At 43.9% G+C, this 24,851-nt stretch overlaps 1 protein-coding gene across 3 annotated transcripts in view; it reads left to right on the forward strand.

The window, feature by feature from the left end:
* Positions 1 to 24,851, forward strand: part of LOC117901378 (protein spire) — a 41,008-nt gene that overhangs the window by 2,336 nt on the left and 13,821 nt on the right. For all 3 annotated transcript variants that reach the window (XM_034812094.1, XM_034812095.1, XM_034812096.1), the window contains exon 2: positions 13,692 to 13,759. In XM_034812094.1, the coding sequence (XP_034667985.1) occupies positions 13,692 to 13,759 (68 nt within the window). The remainder of the gene's footprint in view (positions 1 to 13,691; positions 13,760 to 24,851) is intronic.

The following is a 24,851-nucleotide window of genomic DNA, read 5'->3' on the forward strand; positions in this document are numbered from 1 at the left end:
TGCTGCTTAGCTTTGCCTTCTCATCACAGCTTGGTATTTGTTTCTCCATTTTTTCTCTCCTTCATTTTTCTGTAATTGATGAGGGATCTTCAGATCTGTCCCCCCGATCTTCAGAACGTGTCTGGGTCGTGGCCCGAGTCGCCCAGCTAATTGTTTAATCATTCGATGCTGGGGACTGTGACTGTCAAACTAAAGGCTGCTAAGCCAACGACTTTTAGATAAGCCACGTTAATTGGAAAATATATCTGTCGGTGTCCGTCTGTGTGGTGGCTAGACTGGGATCTTCTCTCACGTGTGGCCCGCCCCACACACATCACACATTGAAGATCTTTCATGTGAGTTTTGGGTCCCGGAATGCCTCAGCATTCTACTGCATTTCCAAGCTTCAGTGCGTTGATCTATCTCTATATGGCCAGACCCAGTCTGTTCGCATCGACAAGGCCAATTCTCTGTGGCTTCTTACATGTGTTGTGTACGCGGAGAAGCAATTAGCCAGCGTTGGGTATTTATTCTTAAGGGCATTCGCATGCTCAGATGCAGGAAGTCGGTTGGAAATATTAATTAAATTGTTCAGCTGCGAGTTGAAAGAACCATCAAGGCATTTGTGCATTTATTCTGGATAGAGTTTCAATCCTATAAGGAAGATGGAACACTCGTTTGGAGTTGAAATCTAACAACTTTCTTCGGGGCAAATAGATGACGCAGGAAGACCTTGCGACACCTTGATTACCAGCAATTTAGAAGCTAAAATCAAACCCATTAGGTACTCGCTCTTAAGCGCAAAAGATATCAAAGGGGTCTGTTACCTTTAACCGACCGACAGACAGCAGCGTCAATTAGTCTGCTCAAACAAGTTATTACAGCGATACACAGATGCGATGCCAGCCGCTGGCAACTTCTAATGGGTTTTCGTCTTTTGTTTTTGTTTCGGTGTTATCCGAGCAAGTTCAAAGCGATTAAAACGTGTGAAAATCGGCGTTGAAAACTCGGGGGAACCGTTTGGCAGTTTACATTCTAAAAGCTTTAAACTTGCCGACCATTTGCTGTCTTCTCTTCTCTTCTCTTCGATTTTGATTTCGGTTTGGGCTCGCCTTTGAGTTCGGAATCGCGCTCTATCAGCTTCTGACAACCGCATCGGCCGGCGCAACGAATCATTGATTGTGCTGTGCAGACTAGACCATGGAGACCACGACCACGACTATCAAATGTCGTGGGAGAAGGTGCCGCGGTGACGGGAGCGTCGGCGGCGCCGTCAGGTCGCCGCGCCCTATGGCGCCTCGATTAGGCGCGCAGCCGTTCCAGCAAGAGGTCGTCCGTGCCAGCGGGTGTCGCCCCTTTGCTGGTGGCTCAATAAATTCTTGGCCAAATTGGCGCTTGAATCTGTCAACACACAAACTCGCCATTACGTTTTCCACCAGGCGTGCAGCAAGATGCGGAAAATGCTCGCAGTGAAAGTTTGTTTTTTTTGCCGCCTTCCCCAAGGTCAGGTCAAGTCATGCGCAGTTCAAGAGAATCGGGAAAATGTTGTGGTAGGTTCTCTCATTCTGCACTTTTCCATTTTCCTTTCTCTCTCTCTCTCTCTCTTCTCTTTTCGTGTCAGCTGCTGATTATTGTTTCGTTAAGTTGATTCTTCCCCCCAGCTCCACCAAATCACATTTAATTCTGTTCTTCCGCTGTGAACAAATTTCTCCCGGAGAGTAATCAAAGAAATTCCCCCACAATCTACGTAGAAAGCGTCGGCCAGAAACAATCCCTTTACCTTCGGGCTCGGACTGCTCCGATGGGTGATGATATTCCATTTCATCGTTTGGTCTATGACTTTCTTGTTTTCTCTGCAATGGAAGTGACCGTTGAAAAACGGACAGCAGCAGGCAGAAGTCATGGCAGTCGCTCGACTGGTTTAATGTTTAAATAATTACACCCAAAATAATGGTACAAAAAATGGCCACAGCCACAAAAAAACACTGCCCGAAACTAGAAACTAGAAAAGCCAAAAAAAAACACACAAATTATAACGAAACTAATTGTACAACAAAGTGTATCAGTTTTTGTTCGTTTTTTGTGGCAGTAGCTCTGGGCAGGTGCGGGGCTAAGCGAAGAGTTACCAACGGGGGAAGGGTTGGGAAAATAAAACAATGACATTTCCACATTTCACTTAATTACTAAACAATCCCAGAGTTTGCTTTTAATAAGCAACTTTAAACAGAGTCAGACCTTAATCAGAGCTTAAACAAAAACAAAAACAAATTTTTCCTGGAATTTTCATAACCCAGATCGTAGACCCTAGTATCAAATTCCTTTTTCCGTACGCCGCTGAACACATGTCGAGCCATTCCGATCATCTTCCAGGTGCCAGCACACTTTTCAAGCCCAAAAACATTTCGATTTTGCAACCGATTTCGTGGTTGGATTTATTGGGAATTTGTGGCGTTATGTGATGGCCTCAGTTTAGGCAGCCGAAGAATGGCCACCTTGGATGCATTTCCAGCGATTTGGGGACCCCACCCGAAGCTCTTTTCTGTCTGACACATCGTTTGGCAGACATAGACCCACATATAATTGCTGCCCATTGTGGCTGCTGCTCCAGTTTTGGGGTCAAATTAATATAATAATATTTCCATAATGACAGCAAATGACATAAGCCCGAACCTGAACCCAATCCCAGTTCCACATACTCGTGCCCAAAAGTAGTTTGCCTTTTTTTTGTGTATTTTGTGTTTAGTTTTTTGTTGGGCCTCTCCTATAAACTTGTCCACCTGTGCAGTTTGCATCTGTCTTGTCCGTTACGAAATTCGGACTGCATTTTGGAAATGAAATTTGTAAACGCCTTGCCGTAGGTCGCACTCTGTCTGGCATTTGTTTTGAAAGTCCAATAAATCAAACGATAATCCAAAACTGTTGCTTGGCGTTTCATCTCTTGTTGCGATGACACTTGCCAGTGCCACAATGTGGGGCGGGTTGAAGTGGCCCTGAGTGGCACCACACCACACACCACCTACAGCTGATAGATGCCCGGCCAAGGTCCGGTGTTTTCCACATTTATAAATACATTTTGATGCAATTAAACGCAATCGAAAAAGGCAAATGCCAAAAGCCATAAGCTAGTAAATGCGCCATCGAAAGAGCTGCTTTTCGTGTTCTTATCATATCGGTTGTACATTTATTTATGTATTCGTGTGCTGGATCGGGCTATTGACTCCGTGTCGAGTGGCAGCCAGGAAAAACACATAAATTGGTTCACACTTCCATGTGGAAGAGGCTCAAAAAGGTGCGTTAATTCCTGGATTCCTCCCATGAGCATGAGGATTAGATTCTTGACAATGTCCCAGCCCCTGCAAAAGACAGAAATGAGTACAGAAATATGCAAGGAACATGGAAAAAGCATCTTCCAAGTAACTCTCTGAATGTTGTTCTGTTTAAAAGTCGCTCAACTACATAATTGTTTCAGCAACTCCATAAATTCAGCTATCAAATTTCTTTTGACACATTTACTTTGAATGGGGTGTGGGCGTGGGCGTGGATCACTTCGGTTGGGGGTAATTCACCTTGATGGAGATTTTTGCATGGGGCCCGCGATGACTGCGCAGGCGAGACTAAGCTGTAATCGAGACTCTCGCTTTCTCGCTGACTCGGAGCTGACTCGACTTGATGACTGTGAAATTAGACAGCAAGGCAGCGGGTGCTGTATCGCTGTTATCAACTAACCGACTAACCGACCGTCTGATTGACTGACTCTGGCTCTGGCTCTGGCACAGTCTCGGCTGCTGCTGGCTCTTTCACTTTGCATACTGCCAGACGACGCTTAAATTACAATATAAATGTATACGTATGCATGCATATAGAAAGAAACAATCTTTAATCAGCATTTACGCTTTCATCTTTCACATTTCTCAAAGCCGGCCGCGAGTGAAAAACAACACCAGCAATACGGCCATAAACAACAATTCAACCTGTTGACGGGCAGCAGTGTGCTGCCACACAGCCGCAGATACAGATACTCTGCAGATGCTGAGAGATACACAGACACACTCCGAGGATCAGGCCTCAGTATCTTCGGTGGCACTGACTTTGGTTCGGCTTGGAACTATTTTAATTTGCTGGCAAATTTGCATACTCTGAATATTTTACAAATTTGTTTGTCTATTTGTCTGCTTTAATTCCGAATCGCTGGCCATAAACATTAATAAATATTTCTCTTTCACTTCATCGGGAGCGCTGCAGAGGCGCTCCATCAACAAAAGATGAAAGCAAGAGTGACATTTAAAGCGCGGTCCAGCCCAGGCCTTTATTTGGGGGAACCCTTTGTCCGAGTCCAGCCCACATATGTGGGGATATGGGCCTTACGCAACAGCCAGCCGTGTGTAAAATAATTGAAGAATGGGCATCGATTGGCTCTGCGGTTTGTGTCTTAATGCGGAATGCCATTCAGAAGATTGTTGCCCCAGACCTAGGTCACAGTCGAACTACAATGTCTTTATGATGTTAAATCACAAGCTGCCTGCTAATCACAAGCAGATTATGATGGATGTGCGTGAATAGAGGTAAAGCGGCAAGAGAATCTATGAGATAATATTGATTATTTTGTGAATATGAATAGATACTGTCAGAGTGCATATTTACCACCTTTATTGCAGTCGCACAGGCCAATCCTGCAAAAGGGAATCCCCCTGAATGGCTTTCGTCGATAAGGGTGCCCCCAATTAAAAAACTTCAGCCTGCCCATATCGATATTCAACAGTTCAGGGCTACGTGCGGGTAGAACATGTAATTCCCCTCAATTAACGTTCCGTTCTAGGCACACAATAAAAGTTGTGTAAGATTACACAACTCTTGTTCCGCTCGATCATCTGTAAATTGGTTTAGTAATCGCTCCGAAAGCCAAAACGCCTGTAATTAAGTTAATTGCGGACTGTCTGTCTATCGCTTCCCGATTCATTCATTATTCATTCACCGAATATTGATTGTTTTATAATTTGAAGGGGGAAGAGGCAGGCGGCATGCAGCTAATTGTAAGCAAAAAGAAAAAAGAGCAGGGCCCGCATTGGGTGGATAAATATCTCAAAGATGTTGCAATGCAAATTACAGTCCCCAGACGCACAAAACACTTTAACATTCCACTCGCCGAGCCATGTGGGAAACGCAAGGAAAATGAAAGATTTGCTATTTGTTGTCGACGCCTCAACGGCTCTCCACCTCTCTGTGGCGTTGTTTAATTAATTAATAAAAAGGTTTATCTTCTAAATAGACCAACAGATATCGTATTTTCCATATATATTTAATTCGTTAATATATTAAAAAAAACACAGCCAAGAAAAGCTTCGTCTTGGCCTCATGTTTTTGCTGTTGACATGCACATGACTTTTCTCCTGGCATTAGAAAGTAAATTGCCATGAGGCCACTTGGTCAACCGTCAGAGGCTGCACTCCAGCAGCAGCACAGCAGCAGCCACCTCAACCACCAAGCCACATTGATACTTGTTGATACTTTTCTATTGAACCTGATCAGGAGAAGGAGAAGGCTGTGGGTGGACTGTAGGTGGCTGCTTGTTGCGGGCAGGGGACAGAGCAAACAATTGAAAGTCAGTTGCCCAAGTGGCTGCGGCTTTATTATTATTAATTGGATTTGACTAAAGGAAAGTCGGAGTCTATTGTCTGACCCTGAGACGGAGCTTTTCCCATTCCCCGTTTATTATTCGCAATATTTTCAATCGGAAATGCAATTCTCCCCGTGCCGCGTGCAAGACTTTCGAGCCGAAGCGAATGCTTTGAGGAGTTTTCAAGCAATCTAATCTTATCAGAACGAGTTAACCAATTTCTTTTTCTGTTTTTTTTTTGCTGTTCACTGAGCAAAGTACAGACACAGAAACTCATTCGTTTGTTGGTAGCTATATGAATCCCTCTCTCCCTCCCTCTCTCTCTCTCTCACTCTCTCTGTCTCTCTTTTGAATTGGATCACCAATTAAGCGACTGAAAATTGACGCAGTGCTCGTCCGGTGATTCATTTACTGATAACAAAATTTGCTTTTATTCTTCCATTTTTATTGGTATTGCAAAAAGCATGCGGCAGGCACCCCGGCGAAAACTTAAGCAGAATCTCGTTGAGGAAATACATTTTTCGTTCAATCTTTACAGGGAGATCAGATCTGTTTTTCTATGGAGAAATTATGTTTGGAGTGTCCCTATTTGTTCTCAGTTTATCTTTAAACGATATTTCGTTTCCTTCCTCTAATGTAAGAACTTAGAACTGAAGGCCTAAGCCGTATTTGTTTCGACATTAATGATTGATTACATCAGATACTAATAATAGTAGTGAACTAAAGAATGAACTCAGCAATCAGTTTTCCGTTTACTGCGTTTCTCCCACGATTTTTTGGATGTCAAAGAATGTCTTGCGGTAGCTGAATGAATTCTATAAAATATTTTTGCATGGATTTAGTTTATTTTAAGCCCCTAAATATATTTATTTGATCCGCAGCATCTCTAAATCTCTTCGTAATTAAGGTACAAATGAGTAATGATCACAGGACTTAAAATATTTATTGTCATGGCTAATCCCTTGCCAGATCTGAGGTGATCCATCTCACGAGCATCTCGAGCATGTCGCTATCTAAAATCTCCAGCTTTGGCCCGAAATTGTTCACAGATGTCGGCGCTTGGGTCTAAGTCGATTCGCTCGCTCTTGGACTTGGTCGTGGATCTCTTGAGATTTCAAATTGTAACGCTCGAAAGTCAATCAGTAGCACATGTTTGCAGACCCTCGAGCATCTGTCTGTGCCATAAATCAAGCATTAATAAAACTGAAATTGTGCGAATTTCGACAGCCTGCCGTACATTTGAATTTCTTTGCCAAATGTCAATTAATTATTAAGTGGAACCGCCTGCCTGCCTGCCTGTCTGTCTTCTGCCTGCTGCCTGCTGCTGAGCATTCAAATTTATTATTTAATTATAAGTCGCGGCATGTTCCTCCATGCCCATCTGCCAAAAGTCTCCTCCATGATGGAATTTTCGGTTGAAACTGGCCGTGGCCCCGTCCCTAGAGCCTGGTGCTTGCCTCATTTCCTGCGAAAGTGACGGACAAGCCAGCCGGAGACAATAAAACACAACAATGATATCATGCTGTGCCGCCTTTGAGATCATCTCTGACTTTTGTGCCATGTTTTTTGGCTGTGTTCTGGTTGTCTGACCCGCAGACTCCACTCAACCTGCGGTTAAGGTTCAAAAGTTGAACGCGGAACCAACACAATGGGCCCAAAGGGGGCCAAGATCATGTCGGCAACCGCTGAATGAATCATAGCCCCTGCGGTGGCGTAGCTCTTTTCCCACAGGATAAATACGAATTTTGGGGCTCTATTTTGGGTATCTAAAATTGAGAAATGTGCAGGGGAATTTATGTTTTCCTATCCCATGCATTTTGTCCCCACAATCTCTAAGCAAATCAGGTTGAGATCCAATAACTGGCAATATTTTACTCCACTTTTGATGTATTTATTGCCGGTTTGTACCTGCTCCAACTGTTGTCCACGAGTCACGCTTAATAAACCACAAAATGGAATTGCTGGGCCGTGATACAATACAAAAACAACCACCAACCAGAGGGGGCCTGGTCTTTGTCGCGGGGCAGTTTGTAATCAAAAGCCGGCCGGTCAGCAAATCAAACTGAAACCCCCAGCCTGCAAGCACCTTGGCCCGGGGCTGAGTCAACTATTTTCAAACTTCGTTGCTGTTGTTGTTTAAATGCATTTAATTGTTTAACAAAATGCCAAAGCGCGTTATGGATATGCCTCTGTCTCTATCTGTATCAGAAATAGAGATATAACTTATGTAACGGACACGGGAAGTGTCGTCTCGTCAGCACTCTCTGTCTACTAAAGGTTGGCCGGCTAGGCTCAGGGAAAATGGGGTGGGTGTTGTGCTGCGAAAACGAACTCCGTCACCTAACAAAATCGTAGACAGATTTACGGGAACTGGGATCGGAATTACAAACCCGGACGGAACTTAAGGTCCACTACCTACTGTGAAGAGCAAGGTGGTTGTGCTCTTCCCTCTTGACCCACCCTCCATGTAGAATAACATAAGAATATGCCATTATGGTTCTACCCAACCCTTAAAACTATTTTTACTGCATGTGTATATATATGTGGGGCTAATTTAAGACATAGGAATTCAAGAGAATGATCAAATATGAATAAAAATAATATAATCAAAATATAAAGTAAGAATGAATTAATTAAAGGAATTAAATGGCATAATTGTAGTGATGGTAGTTAATAATAATTCATTTTATATATGGTTAAGCATGCATGTCTCACTGTGTAGACGCTATTCTCCTGACCCGGAGTGTATGTGTATATATGTGTGTCTACTTACAGACTTTTAAACAGCTGCTGGTGTCGTTGGGCCCAATTTCACGTTTGCAATAAAACTGTTAAAGAAATGTAGAAATATGCAAAATAACAAGAAGCGTTATGAAGAGGTATTTTACCAATACCCTTCCATGGACACAATGAGACCGATGATGCACCTTTTAAAATCTATTCTTAACTAGGCATAAATTTCATTTTTTTTTTTTTCTTCTTCTATTTCTAAGTTAACGTCTAGGAATATTTAATATTATTAAACAATTTTTCTTTTCTATTTTTTTCTTCGATCCATAATTTTTCATTAAATTTTCTTTTCTAGATTTTGTGATTTATTTTTTCTTCCCTTAAGTGGCTTTTAGAATGTCGGCATCGAACAATTTTAATAACCTGAGAGAAGGAGAGAATAGGTGACATACGGTCAGGTGGGTCTAGTTAAGTGTGCATAGGTGTATGGTCAGCCGCAAAGGGCAATGACCGCTGAGCTAATTTTTCCACACCCTACGTATTGCAAGCACCAACATTTTCTTTACACAAGGCGCGGTGATATAATATTTTAGATGGTTTTATATTGTCGTTGTTGTTGAGCGGCTTAATTGCGCGTGAGATATATGTATATAAACGGCTCGGTCCCGATCGCCAAGTCCATCCGTTTCTATGCCTGCAGGCAAGGTCCGGTGGCACCAAGAAGAAGGACTGATGATCGTCATGAAGCGGACCCCCTCCTTGAGGGGTGGTCAGGCCAGATCAGCAATTTTCTGCCACACGTGGATCATAACCTATGTATGTACAGTACATACGTGAAATTATGTAATAAGGTCACTTTTTCATTTTCTTTGCGTACCTTATCCAGGGTTTGGTTTTGTTTTGTTCTTTGCAGCCACAACACTTTTCAAATGGTTTTTATTGGGTTTATGTTCCCTTTTATGGTTTTGCAGAATTTTCACCACGTTTTTCTTTTTATGTGTTCTGTACGCACATTAATTAAGTCTTCCAACTTTGAATGCACTTTTTGTTCTGTGCAGCATGCACTTAGCCTAACTATTTTACCCCTCCAAAAGCTGGGTATGAGAGCTAAGAAGGTTCTCGAAGGGCTAGCCGTAAGCTATGCTTGCGGAGAGAAAAGCTCGCATGTGAACGGCGCTCGCGTGCAATTTCGAAAGAGAGCTTTTCAAGATAAAAGCTTCTGATCTTGCATTTGGGCTCTCTATGGAATGCATGTACAGTGGGGAAGGTTCAATATTTTTGCGATAAAATAAGAAGACTGTTCCCAAAAAAAATTCTTAATACAATTTTTGTCCAGACATTCTAAATTTTGTATTTTTTGGTCTGCAACCTTCACACCCCCCCGCCAGATTTTATCTTAGGGTTTTGACCCAAGATAAAACTGAAACAACAACAAGGAAGGGTGCAGACTTTTGTCTCTAGCTACCAAATATCCTTAATGTTAAATTTCCCCAGCTCTTTACAGTTCAATTGTGGATTGTGAACGCAACGGTAACGAACAAATCGGGCATGTCTCATTTGGATGTCAACCAATCCGATAAACACGACCTGGTATTTTGTGTTTGGTTGTTTCCAAAAAATACACAAAAGAATGTCGGTGTCCTGGCTGGTATGAATTGAGCTTTAAGTGAACAGTAAGGATATTTTATAGAGACAAAAAAGATTAAACATTTCCCCTTGTTGTTGCATTCAGTTTTATCTAGGGCCAAACCCTAAGACAAATCTTTTGATTAAGGAAAAACAAAAATTGCCTTAAGAATTTTTGTGAGAATTTTTTTTATCGCAAAAATATTGAACCTTCCCCACTGTAATGCATTCCATAGAGATGGGCAATCAGAAGATTTTCTTGAGGGTCTCTTCGAAAGGCACGTGCAGCGCCGTTCACATGTGAATGTGCATCCGCAAAAGTTACGGAAGCCCTTTAAGAACCTTCTTAGAACAGAAAAACCCAGCTTTTTTGTTAAAATCCTTGCAACCACAAAACAAAAGGCATAAACCAAATTTTCCAGACTGAAAATGTGTGTACAGAACACAAAAAGAAAAAAGGTGGTGAAAATTCGCTGCAAGGTATAAAAGGGAAATAAACCCATAACTAACCATTCCTAGTATCCTGGATGCAAAGAATAAAAACAAATCCAAACCCTGGATAAGGTACGCAAAAGAAAATTCTTCTATTACATAATTCAATTCACTGGTCATACATAGGGTCCGACAGAAAATTGCTGGATCTTTGCCGATCAGATTCCCTTGAGGAGGGGTTCCGAGCTGGACGATATCAACACAAAAAACTGAAAACTGCAAATAGAAACGGATGGATATTGGGATCGGGACCGAGCCGTTTATATACATATATCTCACGCGCAATTAAGCCGCTCAACAACAACGACAATATAAAACCATCTAAAAATATTATACCGCGCCTTTGTGTAAAGAAAATGTTGGTGCTTGCACATGTAGGGTGTGGAAAATTAGCTCAGCGGTCATTAAAATACGTGGCTGACCATACACCTATGCACACTTAACTAGACCCATTGACCGTATGTCACCTATTCTCTCCTTCTGAAGGTTATTAAAATTGTTCGATGCCGACATTCTAAAAGGCCACTTAAGGGAAGAAAAAATAAATCACAAAAATCTAGAAAAAAAGAAAATTTAATGAAAAATTATGAACGAAGAAAAACCCTAAAAATTGTTTAAAATATTAAATATTCCTAGACGTTTTACGGGAAATAGAAGAAGAAAAAAAAATTAAAAATGCCTAGTTAACGGATTTTAAAAGGTGCATCATCGGTCTACATTGTGTCCATGGAAGGCATTGGTAAAATAGAATTGACCCAACCCTCCATGTAGATTTAACATACATTTCTTTAACATTTTATTATGAAATTACCCAAAACCAGCTGCTGTTTAAAAGTCTGTAAGTAGACACACATATATACTTAGGAACCGGGTCAGGAGAAAAATCAGATGAGAAATGCATGTTAACCATTATAAAATGAATTATTATTAACTACCATCACTTCATGTTGTTTTTAACCTTTAATTAATTTCTTACTTTATATTTTGATAAAATTATTTTTATTCATATTTGATCATATATATTCCTATGTCTAAATTAGCCCCCACATATATAACATGCAGTAAAAATAGTTTCAAATATGAAGAACCAAAATGGCATATTCTTATGTTATTCTAAAGGGTGGGTAAGAGGGAAGAACAACCACCTTAATTAAACAGAAGGTAGTGGACCTTAAGTTCCGTCCGGGTTTGTAATTCCGATCCCAGTTCCCGTAAATCTGTTACGATTTTGTTAGGTGACGGAGTTCGTTTTCGCAGCACAACACCCACCCTATTTTCCCCTGAGCCTAGCCGGCCAACCTTTAGTAGACAGAGTGTCTGACGAGACGACACTTCCCGTGTCCGTTACATAACAAATGGCGCCCAACTTCACGTTTGCAATAAAAACTGTTAAAGAAATGTAGAAATATGCAAAATAACAAGAAGCGTTATGAAGAGGTATTTTACCAATACCCTTCCATGGACACAATGAGACCGATGATGCACCTTTTAAAATCTATTCTTAACTAGGCATAAATTTCATTTTTTTTCTTCTTCTATTTCTAAGTTAACGTCTAGGAATATTTAATATTATTAAACAATTTTCTTTTCTATTTTTTTCTTCGATCCATAATTTTTCATTAAATTTTCTTTTCTAGATTTTGTGATTTATTTTTCTTCCCTTTAAGTGGCTTTTAGAATGTCGGCATCGAACAATTTTAATAACCTGAGAGAAGGAGAGAATAGGTGACATACGGTCAGGTGGGTCTAGTTAAGTGTGCATAGGTGTATGGTCAGCCGCAAGGGCAATGACCGCTGAGCTAATTTTTCCACACCCTACGTATGTGCAAGCACCAACATTTTCTTTACACAAGGCGCGGTGATATAATATTTTAGATGGTTTTATATTGTCGTTGTTGTTGAGCGGCTTAATTGCGCGTGAGATATATGTATATAAACGGCTCGGTCCCGATCGCCAAGTCCATCCGTTTCTATGCCTGCAGGCAAGGTCCGGTGGCACCAAGAAGAAGGACTGATGATCGTCATGAAGCGGACCCCCCCTCCTTGAGGGGTGGTCAGGCCAGGTCAGCAATTTTCTGCCACACGTGGATCATAACCTATGTATGTACAGTACATACGTGAAATTATGTAATAAGGTCACTTTTTCATTTTCTTTGCGTACCTTATCCAGGGTTTGGTTTTTGTTTTGTTCTTTGCAGCCACAACACTTTTCAAATGGTTTTATTGGGTTTATGTTCCCTTTTATGGTTTTGCAGAATTTTCACCACGTTTTTTTTTTTTATGTGTTCTGTACGCACATTAATTAAGTCTTCCAACTTTGAATGCACTTTTTGTTCTGTGCAGCATGCACTTAGCCTAACTATTTTACCCCTCCAAAAGCTGGGTATGAGAGAGCTAAGAAGGTTCTCGAAGGGCTAGCCGTAAGCTATGCTTGCGGAGAGAAAAGCTCACATGTGAACGGCGCTCGCACGTGCAATTTCGAAAGAGAGAGCTTTTCAAGATAAAAGCTTCTGATCTTGCATTTGGGCTCTCTATGGAATGCATGTACAGTGGGGAAGGTTCAATATTTTTGCGATAAAATAAGAAGACTGTTCCCAAAAAAAATTCTTAATACAATTTTTGTCCAGACATTCTAAATTTTGTATTTTTGGTCTGCAACCTTCACACTTATAATACAATTGCTCGACTCGACTCGACTCGGCTCGGGTTGGTTTGGTTTGGTTTTGCGGGTTCGTTCATTGACAATTTTCCGTTGAAATGCTGTTGGTCAGCGTCACCTGCCCACCCCGCTTTGATATGTCCGTCTGCACAACAAGTTTATGATTGCTGAACCCGTTCCAGGTTTTCGTTACGAGCGTTTCTGTTTTTTACTAGGCTTGGCCGTACACTGCGGAAGTTTCATGGCAAGGAAAGAAAAAAATAGATCACTCGTACGGTGCGGTACGGTACGTTGGCAGGGGAGGGCCAGGAGGGGGGGCTTTTGCAATTTTTGCATATCTTAAAATGCAATTGGAAAGGTGAACAGTTTGTGTGTTGTTTTGGCTCTCTGCTCTGCTTAATTGCAATTGGCTCGTTTATGGCTTTTCGCAAATGATTTCCCGACCGACCGAATGACTGAATGTCTGTTAACTGTAACCGAATCGCCGCCAGATTATGGCCACATTTATGGCATATTATTATTTCATTTACAAATTGCAAATCCCACAAATGCTGTTATTAAATTCCCACTTCATTTTTGTCTACTCCACAGCCTTTGACAACAACAATCATCACCATCATCATCAGCACCAAACGCCGCTCGTCGTCTCGCATCGAAAGGTGAGTGATATTTATATGGACCGGGACCGGGACAGGGACCGGTACCGCTGCTCTTTCTTCTTCCTATTCCCTGGACATGTGCTCGCATTTATTTTGTAGTTTTTACTGCCCAGCCCGTTAACAGTTTTCAATTCTTTCACGTGTCTCTGCGGACGGGGATTTTTTAGTGCCCACAGATTAAAGATTAGAGATTAGAATTATGGCTCGTAAAGCTCGCTCAAATGAGTTCATTCCGAACGGATTGTCCATGTTTTGTCTTGCTGCTGCGGTTCCGGTTCGCGTTTTAATTAAGTTCTAATGATTTATGATAATAGAAGGGAGGTGGGGAACTTCAGTATCGGAAAAGATCGCAGGGCAGATCAAAGCGGAAAAGAACGTCCGTGAGAGTTCGACATTAGGCATTCCCATCAGGTGGCTCTCCTGGCACATAAAAGTCTCTGAAATGCACTTAAAATTGGAATGAAGTAATTAAAGACCAATTTCCAACCTAAAACGAATTAAAAGTTCCCATAAGCGAACGGCCACGAACACGTTTTAATATATTTTATTCAAATATTATAGGATATTATAGAAATGTAGTTTGGATAGAAATATTCTTCCGAAAATCTACAGTATTTTAACTCAACGATTAATACTGAAAAAGCATCACCAATTCATCAATTTTAGAATTCATCAGAACTCACACAGGAGGCATAGCAATGGGGTACCAGAATAATCTCGAATTTCCTCTACTTCCAGAGTTTTAGTTCCTTCAGTTCTCACATTTAAATATCTTCCAATCTGTAAAGATGTTTGTTCCTCTTGTTAGTTTATTTTCTTTTATAGCCTTGGAGCTTTCCATTTCCCATTTCGTGCTGAAAGGAAAGTAGCGGTTCGGTATCCGATACTCAGAATATCGGAAATATCGTCAGTTGTTGCGGGAAACCCATAGAGGAGATTCCTATGATTGGTTTTCTTTATTCATGCGCTGAGAAGCTGAGAATAACCATGCCCCAATCGTGTTTTCAATCATACCAAGGAGGAATCCCACTCCTTGGTCGTGGCTCGCATCAAACTTAACAGGCCATAAAGCAGAATGAGGTACAACCGCCACAACATCTACGACGAGGAGACCAAGACCAAGACCAAGACCCCTTGGCCTAATGTGTGAAAGTGTTGGCGGCCCAAGGGAGAGCCACACAACGGCTTTATGGCGATTTTAGCAGATGTTCAACATGCCCAGAAAACTCTTTTTAGCTTTGCCCCTCCGCCTCAGCCACTAGCCCGAGATGCGAAAGTGTTTTCAGAAAAGCCCACGAAGAATGCACTCCGAGGGTTTTCTGTTTTTCAGCTTTTCAGCTTTGCTGTTCGGTTCCCAAGCTCTGGCCAAAGCGGAGGAAGTGCGCAGGCGCTCCGCTGCGGAGGAGAAGAGTTCACATGATGATCGTTAGTAGCGCTGTTTGGTTGCCGGGTTCGGGTTCGGGGGCAGGCTTGAATCGCTGGCAAGGTAATTAAAACAACGAGCATCTGCAGCGGCATCTGCAGCGGCAGCGGCAGCCAACACCAACTGCATTTAGGCCCAGAAGATCGTAACATGGAAGCGCGAAGTTTCTCTACGCCTGAACATTTTTAATGTATCTTTTAGCTGGGTCGGGGATGCACCACAAGCAAGAGGTGGCTGTGACGGCGGCTGTTCCCCTTTCCAGATGCCGTTTTCAATTAAGTGTTGCCGCGATTGTTTCCATGTAATGGGTGTGTGTGAGAAATATTCATGTTTCGCTGCTGCTGCCACTCAATGGAGGTCGTTCGTTCGTTCCTTGTGTATGTTCTCCCCTCCTACGAGTGGAGAAGTTTCAGCATAAGTCAACTCCATTGTGTACGTTGTTCCATGTGAACTTTTCTGCTGCATTCTGAAGGGGTAACCTTAAAAATTCTTGTAATTTACGTTGCTACCAGATCATACTTATTAATGGTTGTTCTCGACACAAATATAGATGAGTTCCGAGCCGGAAAGATTTGTATTTCTATAACAGATAACTACATAAGAGCTACAGGAATCAGCCATAGAATAAGTGAGTTAAAGGCACCTGCCAGTAGCCACAGCTCAAAAGACAGTACCCCAAACAATTACCATTGCAGATGATCTCCAATTAGTAGAGTCAAACGCCATCGCCATGCCCCAACCCAGCCCCAATTGCGATCAATTGAATCAAGAGATCCAACGGCAGTCGCCCGCTCATCGTCGCGGCAATTGGACATTATTATACAACAATTCGCAAAATTACCAGGGGGGCAGATTTTCGCTTTTGTAAGGTCAGTCCTCCCCCTCGAAAAATTATGGGCGGGCGTTGGGAGTGCGACTGCAATGCGCAAAAATATTCATTTGTTTAAAGTCGCAACGCAGCAGTGGAAGGGGGGCGCACTAACAATTGAAATTGAGTGGAAAAAACAATTGCCAGAGGCAGAGGCAGAGACACAGACCAAAGGCAGGCGAAGAGTTAAGAGTTAAGAGTGACAGCGCGTGCAGTGACATTTTCCGCTCGAACTGCACTTTAAACATGTTTGACCTTTGTTTGCCAGTCGGAGCTTAAGCCATAGATATGGTATTTATATATAGTTTTCCCATGCCAGTAAATGCTTTTCGGCAGAGCTGCTGCCTTCAGTAACTATCGGTTGGGTTATGCAATTGGGCAAAGGACAGCGAGCAAAGCGATGCGGAACTTATGGCACCTATCATATGACAAAGCCTCGTACAAGCAACGGCTGTGCATTATGCAAAAATACGAAAAATTGATGATCATACGTGCACGGGAAATTGGTATTGGGATAGAGAAGAGCTACACATGTTTATGGGCAGATACAAATTACTGCTGGCAGCCCCACTAACCGCAGAAGACTTCATCAAGCCTCGGCACTGCCTCCTGATTTTCCGGGGCTTTGTGGCTCGTGGCTCGTGACTGACTGACTAACTGACTGAATGACAGCCAAATGGATCTGCAACTAGGAAGTCTGTGGCAAAATTTCTGCGGTTAAGTCAACCTACTAAGGTCGCCAGTAAGTTTGTAATCCATATCGCGGGGGGTACTGCCTGCCTGCTGAATGGTTTGTGAGTCAATTTCTGATGCGCTTCACCACACTCCACTGCGTATAGGGAAAAACCTTCAAAAGTAGCCCCACACCCCATCGCCATGGATAAGGGCTTGGCTTGGCTCCATTTGTTGCGCTCTTGCATTGCCCATAAATACTCTCCCGTGGCGCCCGTGTGGAGTCGAATTGAACCTAAGTTTACAATGCAGGAAAAACCAATAAAGCGTTTGACAGTTGTACCCATTGGTAGGGGGCATTTCTGTAATTGGTTTATGGTTTTCCAATATCCAGTATTTGCGGGTGTGGCACCCCACATATCCGACAGATGTCGGAGGCAAGTCTGAGGTCCGCCAAATAGGATTACTTCTCCCACGCGACGTTCTGTTTGACAGCTTCGCTTTTTGGGCTCTTTAATTTCCTTTAATTGGGTCTAGGGGCAGGGCATAATTCATTTCATTTCGATTGGGTTTTGGCCACAAACTTCCATTAAGATTCCCACTGGCTCAAGGTCGGGAGGCAGTTCCGCTTCAAATTGAGTTTTAAATTCTAAATTCTTTGCTGTGTAATTGTGAACTATAAATCAGGGTTCTATCTGCAGTATTCATTACATTAAGCAGCCAACAATTTTCATACGAAACCCCCCCCCATTTGGCTGTCAGGGTTGCGTGTGTCGTCTCGGGGAAAGAGTTTTCATATCTTTGAAATAGATAAGTACGAAATGAAGAAGCCGTGGCCTAAATTGTCATAGATATCGGATGGCACTCGCACTCCGCAGCACCAAACAACGGGAAGGACAGAGTTGATTGGGTAATGCTCAGCAAACTTTAAATTTCATTTAAATTGAGCGCAAAATGAGGCAACATGTGGACGTTGATACACCCTCGTTGAAGTCGCAGTCTTTGGGCACTCAGGCAAAGCAAACCTCGGCGCAGATCAAGGTTCTGTCTGTCCCAAGCAAATACTCAAGCGAATCCCGAAAGTGTGCACAATTATTTACTGTAAATATTTTCACTGAAATGAAACACTTTGGGCCCTGACTCAGGTTTACTCGGGCGATCTCCACAGTATTCCCATTCTGACTAAGACCACGGCAAATAAGCGCCGAAATAAGTCATAGCCTTTTTTTTTAGAGCGTGAACAGCTGGCTCTCTGGCTGGCTTGGCCTACCTGTTCCATTTAGCTGGCCCGCCTGTACTTTTATGGGTTCGGCTCGTCCGGGTTGGGGGTACCTTATGCTCCAGTAGCAGCAGCAACATCTGAAAAACGTTGCAAGTGGCAACAACTGCTGCTGCTGCTGCTGCTGCTGCTGTCTGGTACAAGTAGCTCCAAAAACAATGGCAGCCGCATGGCTCTTGCTCTGGCTCTGGCTCTGACTCCACTCTGGAAGGCGACTTGGTTGAGTGACTCGCCGTTTGTTTTATGCTTCGTCTGGCTGCCTGGCTGCGGCTCTGGTTCTCTGGCTCTCTGGCTCTGGCCACGCTCTGTGCTATTTTTACGCATTTATAATAAACGGAACTTGGCACAGTGGGACGCGCACAACGAGCAAACGAAGCTGGACACGCGCTCAGGGGCAGTCATTGCACGTGGCCCACTGTGCCACTCGTTCGCTGCTGCGCCTAAGTGACGGCAAAGGCGCAGGCGCATCGCTCTACCATTTCCCATTGTTCTATGGAATCAATCAATTGCGTGGCAGGCACAGCACCAGAACTGCCACGACGCCGCCGACGACGACGATGACGATGACAACGCGCACGACGTCAACATAAAAGTGTCGATCAACTAAACGTTGTCGGGTCTGAGGATGAGGATTGAATGGGGAGGGGGAATGGGAATGGGAATAGGAATGGGAGTGGGAATGGGATATGGGGAAGTGCTTGGCTTGCCAAGAGGCAAACTTCATGGCTCGCTGGAGCGGCTGGACTGGAATTGTCTTTGGAGTCGCAGACACGGCGCAGGAGGGGGTCGGCCTGCACTTGGTGCTGATTCTTCAGAGCAATTGTATTTATGGCCGTCTGTAATTGCATGCACTGCCGTGCCCATGGTGCAGCTCCAGGCTTCAGCTTCAGATTCAACTTCATCTCTAGAAATCGCTGTGTGCGGCGATGACCGAGACAAAACTTTTGGGCACCTAAACAAACATTGGGCAAACATTTGAAATTGAATGCATGTCAATATTTGACACAAGCCACCGCTTGGCCCGCCCCCCCAGACACCGTTAGGCAAACACCAGAATTCTGAAAATCAGAATCTGTGGAAACGCTCAGCTCAAGTGTGGCCACACTCGAAATTAGAATAAATGCAAACGAAAACTGTGGGAATCGTGGCCCACAATGAAGCCATAATTCTAGCCATCCCATACGACCCCAACCCCTGTCAGGCCATGCCAAGCCATGCCACATGGAAATGATAAAGGACTCATTAAAACATCACTTCAATGGGCTGGCCCAGCAGCCTGCAAGCCAACTTCAGTGCAGAGAGACAGACAGGCAGGGGGAGACATGGGAGGAGTGAGAGAGAGGCTCACTCGTGGATACTCACTTGTTCAATTGCTTTGCCACTTCAAGGCCCACAAAGCACTTCCAACGCGAACCAGTCTTTACTTTTTCTATTCCTGATACCCTTGCGGTTGGATGCAGTTTGGAAGTTTTCATTGGGAGTTGCTTTGAACTAAGCAGATGGTAAAGTTGTTTATTTATGATTAGATTTAGATTGGATAATCTAATGATTGTCTAAAGTTGGAGCTTAAATATCGTTTATTAATTTTATAATTTCTGCAGAATTGTTTGACATTGTTCCATGTGTTTCTCCCCCATTGAGGGGTATCGCAGCTTCGATAGCTCCTGTTAACATTCTCATTCTATGGAGCTTAAAGCGTACAATATTTTGAGCAAAATGGAAAGAAGACGCAAAACAAGTTGCTGGCTCACTTGGGAGAGTAACAGTTACTTTTCCTATAACTATACATGTACATACATATGTATACTGAGTATGTGTGTGTGTGTGTGTGCACATAAGTATCTAATTTTTCGGGAACTGCATAGACTGCTGCCCGTCATGGGAAACTGCATGGAGCCAAGGCAGCAAACAGCAACTGGTTGCCGCCAGTCACGAGTTGTTCCCGGACCATTCGGTTCTGTTCTGTGATGGGAGCTGCAGGCTAGAGGCTGGAGCAGACACGGACTTGGCCAATTCATAAGCTCCGACTTACACACTTGCACATTGCTTTTGTGGCATTATTGTAGAGCTGTGGCACAGTTGGCTTGATTCCTCCTCACTTCGCTTCTATCTTTTGCAGCAGTCATGTGCGGAGTGCGCGAGTCTTTCAATTTCTGTTTTGGTCGAAGTCTCTTTGCTCTGTTGCTCTGTTGCTCTGTTGTTCTGTTGGTCTGCTGGTGGTAATACGTACGGTACTTGAGCCAATTACCCAATTAAACGCCAGCGTTTTGTGCTATCTCACCGTCCCCATCATCAGGCATTGCCACTCCCCACTCTGATCACCGCCCCCTCCGCACCGTAGATGCCCAAATATTGATATATAGCATTTTGTAGGCTAAGACCCCACCGGCAATGCTATTTTTCTTTTGATTTGAGTCATGTTCTAGAGGCGTGTACAATTAGCGTTTTGTTTCGGGTACCGTTATAATGCTGCTAGGGATTATGTTCCACCTCTCACCTCGCACTCCTTCTCTTTCTCCTTCTTCTCCGTCTCCTTCTCCTCCTACCCATTCCACTCCGAAACTTGTCCATCGATTATTATCGATGCGTCTGTCGGGCTCTGCTTTGACGCTTGCTGAAGCTTGATGGCAGCGCTGCCTGCCTGCTGATCTTGTTGTTGCTGTACTCATATCTGGCTGTAGGGCCTGCAGATCGCAATCTCCAATCTCCGATCTCTCTCTGTCTCTGTCTCTCTCCACCTAAGCCGTGCGCCTCTTTGTGTGTGCGCGCTAAGTGCTCTTAGCGTCCATGTGTGAGAGTGCTTGAGAGCGAGAGAGAGGAGAAGCTTTTCTAGGTGGCCTGATCCGATCTTCAACTTACCGGAACTGCATTAGGAGTTCTGATGGCAGGCACTCTACGATATTGATCGATGGCTAAGCCGCCGAGGCTGGTTCCCATGGGTCCACCATGAGAAACCAATCGAGGAGAGTTTTCCTGCGTTTAGTCATTTTTATACACCAGTTCGAGCTGATATTGTATTATTAGCAACGTGTTATTACCAACATTGAAAGAAAATAATGTGAAATTATTGCTAGTCAGAGCTTAGTTTTGGCTTTTGCTTCTTTGGCAAGCTCGTTGCGAATCGCGAATCGTGTGAAACTACTGCCGTGGTCTAGGTATGTACAAGACAGCGTAAAGTACAATTGCAGATCGTATCTATGTATATGTATAAGTATATATATGTATGTATGTGTATATGTATATAGAAAATTAACCCAGTTCGCACGTCTGTGCCGAAACAAACAACAATAGTTTGCCGAGGCAAACGAGTCGTCGGTTGACAAAGGCGAAGGCAACAAAAGACAAGAGGGCCCCACCGGGGAGAGCTGCTCCAGGCAGATAGCTACTGCAATAGGGGAAGGTTAGCTACGGTGGGGAGACGCAGAGACCTGCCTGATAATCATGTTGTAGCTAATTGCAGGCGCTCCCGTATCGTAGCTGCAAATATGTGCAAATATTATTTTAAGACAGCCGCCCTCCTCCCTCACCTTCTGTACATCCAACTCGCTCGCACTTGCATGCATATTTATGTGTGTATATTTGCATTTATCTATGCTCGTATTCTTCTTACATTCTCTCCTTCCCATTCACTTTCCCCGCTAGGCAGAAGTTGTGACGGGGAAGGGAACGGGGGCTGGGGCCGACGCCTCGCCCGATAAGATGAGAACATAATTGTGGGATGACGTATTGCACAGCACTGCTTAATGCACTGAGCGAAAATGCACTGCTTGCAGAACACTCTCAGACACATGCAACTAATGCCCCGAAAGAATCTTTTACTTTCCATTAGGAACTTTTACTTTACAATTAAAATATTCTCTTTATGTTTTCATAATTTCCATTACTTTTATTACTATTACCATTTATTTTGTCGCTGTGCACGCCTAAGCACAAACTTTGATATTCAAACGAGTATTTCCCATATTTCCCTCTGTCTCTTGTCGGGGCTCTCGGCCTGAATTTGGGTCAAACATGCATACTCATTGGCCTCTCCACCCATCTCCTTTATCGCCTGCCTCTCCCCTTCGCCTTACCCATGCCGAGCGGGCCAACTGTGAAGCTGTGAAGAGCAAAAAGAAACTGGAAAATCTAAAATTGTATAACCTGCTCCGGCATCAGCAGCGGCAGTGGCAGCAGCAGCTGCCGCTTGTTTCCTTCAACCCACTGTCCTGGACCAGGTCTGGTCAGCGGCTGCACTTGGGCATAGGCTCAGCCACAGCCACAGCCACAGGCACAGGCACAGCGAGTATATCTCTGTACGAGTGTACTCGTATCTGCGGTCATAAATTTCAGCCACTTTGATCTTGCCACATTCAATGTAAAGTGCTTAATGGGCCCAGCCAGCAGTTGACCAAAACAAACACAAACAGAAACAGAAATGGTAGAAAAACTTTACTCTGAAAACAAGAAGCAAAAAACGAAACCTTTTGTGTGGCATAAAATTGCATTGTAATTTACAAAAATATTTCCAGTTCTCATTGTGTTCCCCCCCTGAGTACAGCAGCAGCCCAAACGTCCGTGTGCTCAGGTCTCCCCAGAGATTTTAATCGTTGTCGCCAGCGTCGCCTTGTCAACGTTCGCAGACTGCCCGAGCCAGCCCCTTCTCCTAGATACCATTTTATGCTGCTTTACATTGGCGTCGCATTTTTTGCGGCTACTGCTGCCAACATTGATCACGACTGGCCAGATAGTCCAGCCAAGCAGGGAGAAGCCAGAGACAGAGGCCGAGTCAGAGCTAGAGCCAAGAGCTACAAGTGTAGGCTGCAACTATGTATGTCTGTCTGTCTGTATGGCAGAGTGTATTTATACACGGCATTCTTTCTATGGAAACAATTGCATAAAATGTGAATCCTGATAGCGAGAGAAACACAGCCACAGCCACTGCCTTCTGCGACTAGGAAATGGTCAAGTCAAGTGGGCAAACAGTAGGAGACCAGACTCGCCCGAGCAAGTACCAGACAGAGAGAGGGAGGCAGTGAGTTTATGATTCCTGCCGATGCCCCATGAGACAATGGACCATCATAATGGATGACTGTCGAGGTAGGAAATGTGCTTTCGGTGCCCTTTCTCCTTGAAAGCAAAGCCGAAGACACTCCCCTGAACACAACCCAAAGAGCAAAAGTGCACTCAAATATTTGCACCACCGCAGACAGTGCCACTTGCCGCGACTGGTCCTGCAAATAATTTGTAGTTTGCCCCCCAAAAAAGGCAGCAACAGGGGGAGAATGAGAACCTGAGGAACTCCTCAGGTCAGTCGAAAGGTTAAACTGCCAAAATTGACAAGCGGCGCACCAAATGGCTGGGGCTGGGGCGCTGGGCACCCTTTGTTTCCATGGCTTTGTGGGGCCCAACTTTGGAAATGGAACTTTGGAAACTGTCTTATAATTGCCGCATTGCATGTTGCCAGGTTTCAACTTTGATATTAGCCAAGTGCCAGCGACTAGTTTGGTGAGAATTGGCGGATTGTCGGATTGGGAACAGGGCGCACCCTCTACATTCATGTAGACCCCATAAACCCATACTTTTTGCACTGGTTACGTGTACGAGTACGAATACTTATATGCAAAGTAGGCAGCAAGAAACGATTGCCATTGCGGCGGCTCCCCTTTGGCCTATTACACTTTGCTGGTGGCTGACTATCACATCAACAATGCACATTCCGCATCCCTGCTGTTTGTGTTCCCTTCGCTAATTGCATGGGAAAATTCTCAAGAGTCGATGCTGATGATGGATGGGTTCCTGCGCAGAAGGCGCTTGATCTAAAATTATGCACAACAATTCTGGGATACTCTGATTAGAGGTTGCGCTTCGACTACACTTTTTCCCATGGGAAAGCCCTAACTAAGGTTCTAATATTGTGCTTGGTTGAAAGTGTATTTCTGCATTCTGCGTGCCACTTTTGCACTTGCAACTCTTACCCATCATTTAGCCATTAATTATGTCTGTCTTCCCATCCACTCAACGCCTGCAAACTGTCACTGCCACTGCCACTGCAGCTGTAATTCTTCTGCAAATGATGTAAGGGCCAACTGACATTTGTTGTCAACCTCTTCAGTGGCCAGAGCTAGAGTCGAAGCCCTTCCCTAGTCTGTGTCTGTCCCTGCCCAAGGCAAGTGAATCGAATGCACAGCTGTCACAATGTTTTATCATTTAATTTTCATAATAAAAACACAAGACAAAGATCAAAGAGGGAGCGAGGCAGTGGCTGCGGATTGAACGGATGAACGGATGAGATCGGAAGCGATGCCATAATGCCTCGCCAGGTGTGTGGGCGTCGTCGTCGTCGTCGTCAGCGTCTCGACCCACGTCTTGCCGTTGGCTGCTTGGGGTTCACTGTCAGCCAGCAGGCAGCAGGCAGCTGCGAATTATTATTTAACGACTTCTTCAGTTTATGTCTTAACACTCTATGTATAACTCTTTTTTCTTTTCTTTTTCGGCAAGTGTTTTCGCCAACGCCAAAGTGAAAGTGAATCGACAGCGGCTGGTGCCTGAGGCAGGGGCAGCATTTTACAGCTGACACTGCACTTGGGTTTGGGTTTGGGTTTGGGTGTTTGAAGTTGCTGCTTTTCGCCTCTCTCTCTGCTGTTGTTGCACCTGAACTTTAGCAACTTCAGATCGAGCTCAAAACTTCCCAGCTCTCGGCTAAACAACAACAATTAGAGTTCATTTTTGTTGCTTTTGCTGCAGTGTGTCGCCTTTTTCTACGAAGCTTCGTCAACTTCAACTCCAATTAGAGTGTCAGTTTAATGAACTGCCTGAACAGCTTGTTTGTCAAGGCGCCTAACCAGCAGGCACCCAAGCCCCAGGCCAG

The sequence above is a fragment of the Drosophila subobscura genome, chromosome U (assembly GCF_008121235.1).
Source record: "Drosophila subobscura isolate 14011-0131.10 chromosome U, UCBerk_Dsub_1.0, whole genome shotgun sequence".
Classification (NCBI taxonomy): domain Eukaryota; kingdom Metazoa; phylum Arthropoda; class Insecta; order Diptera; family Drosophilidae; genus Drosophila; species Drosophila subobscura.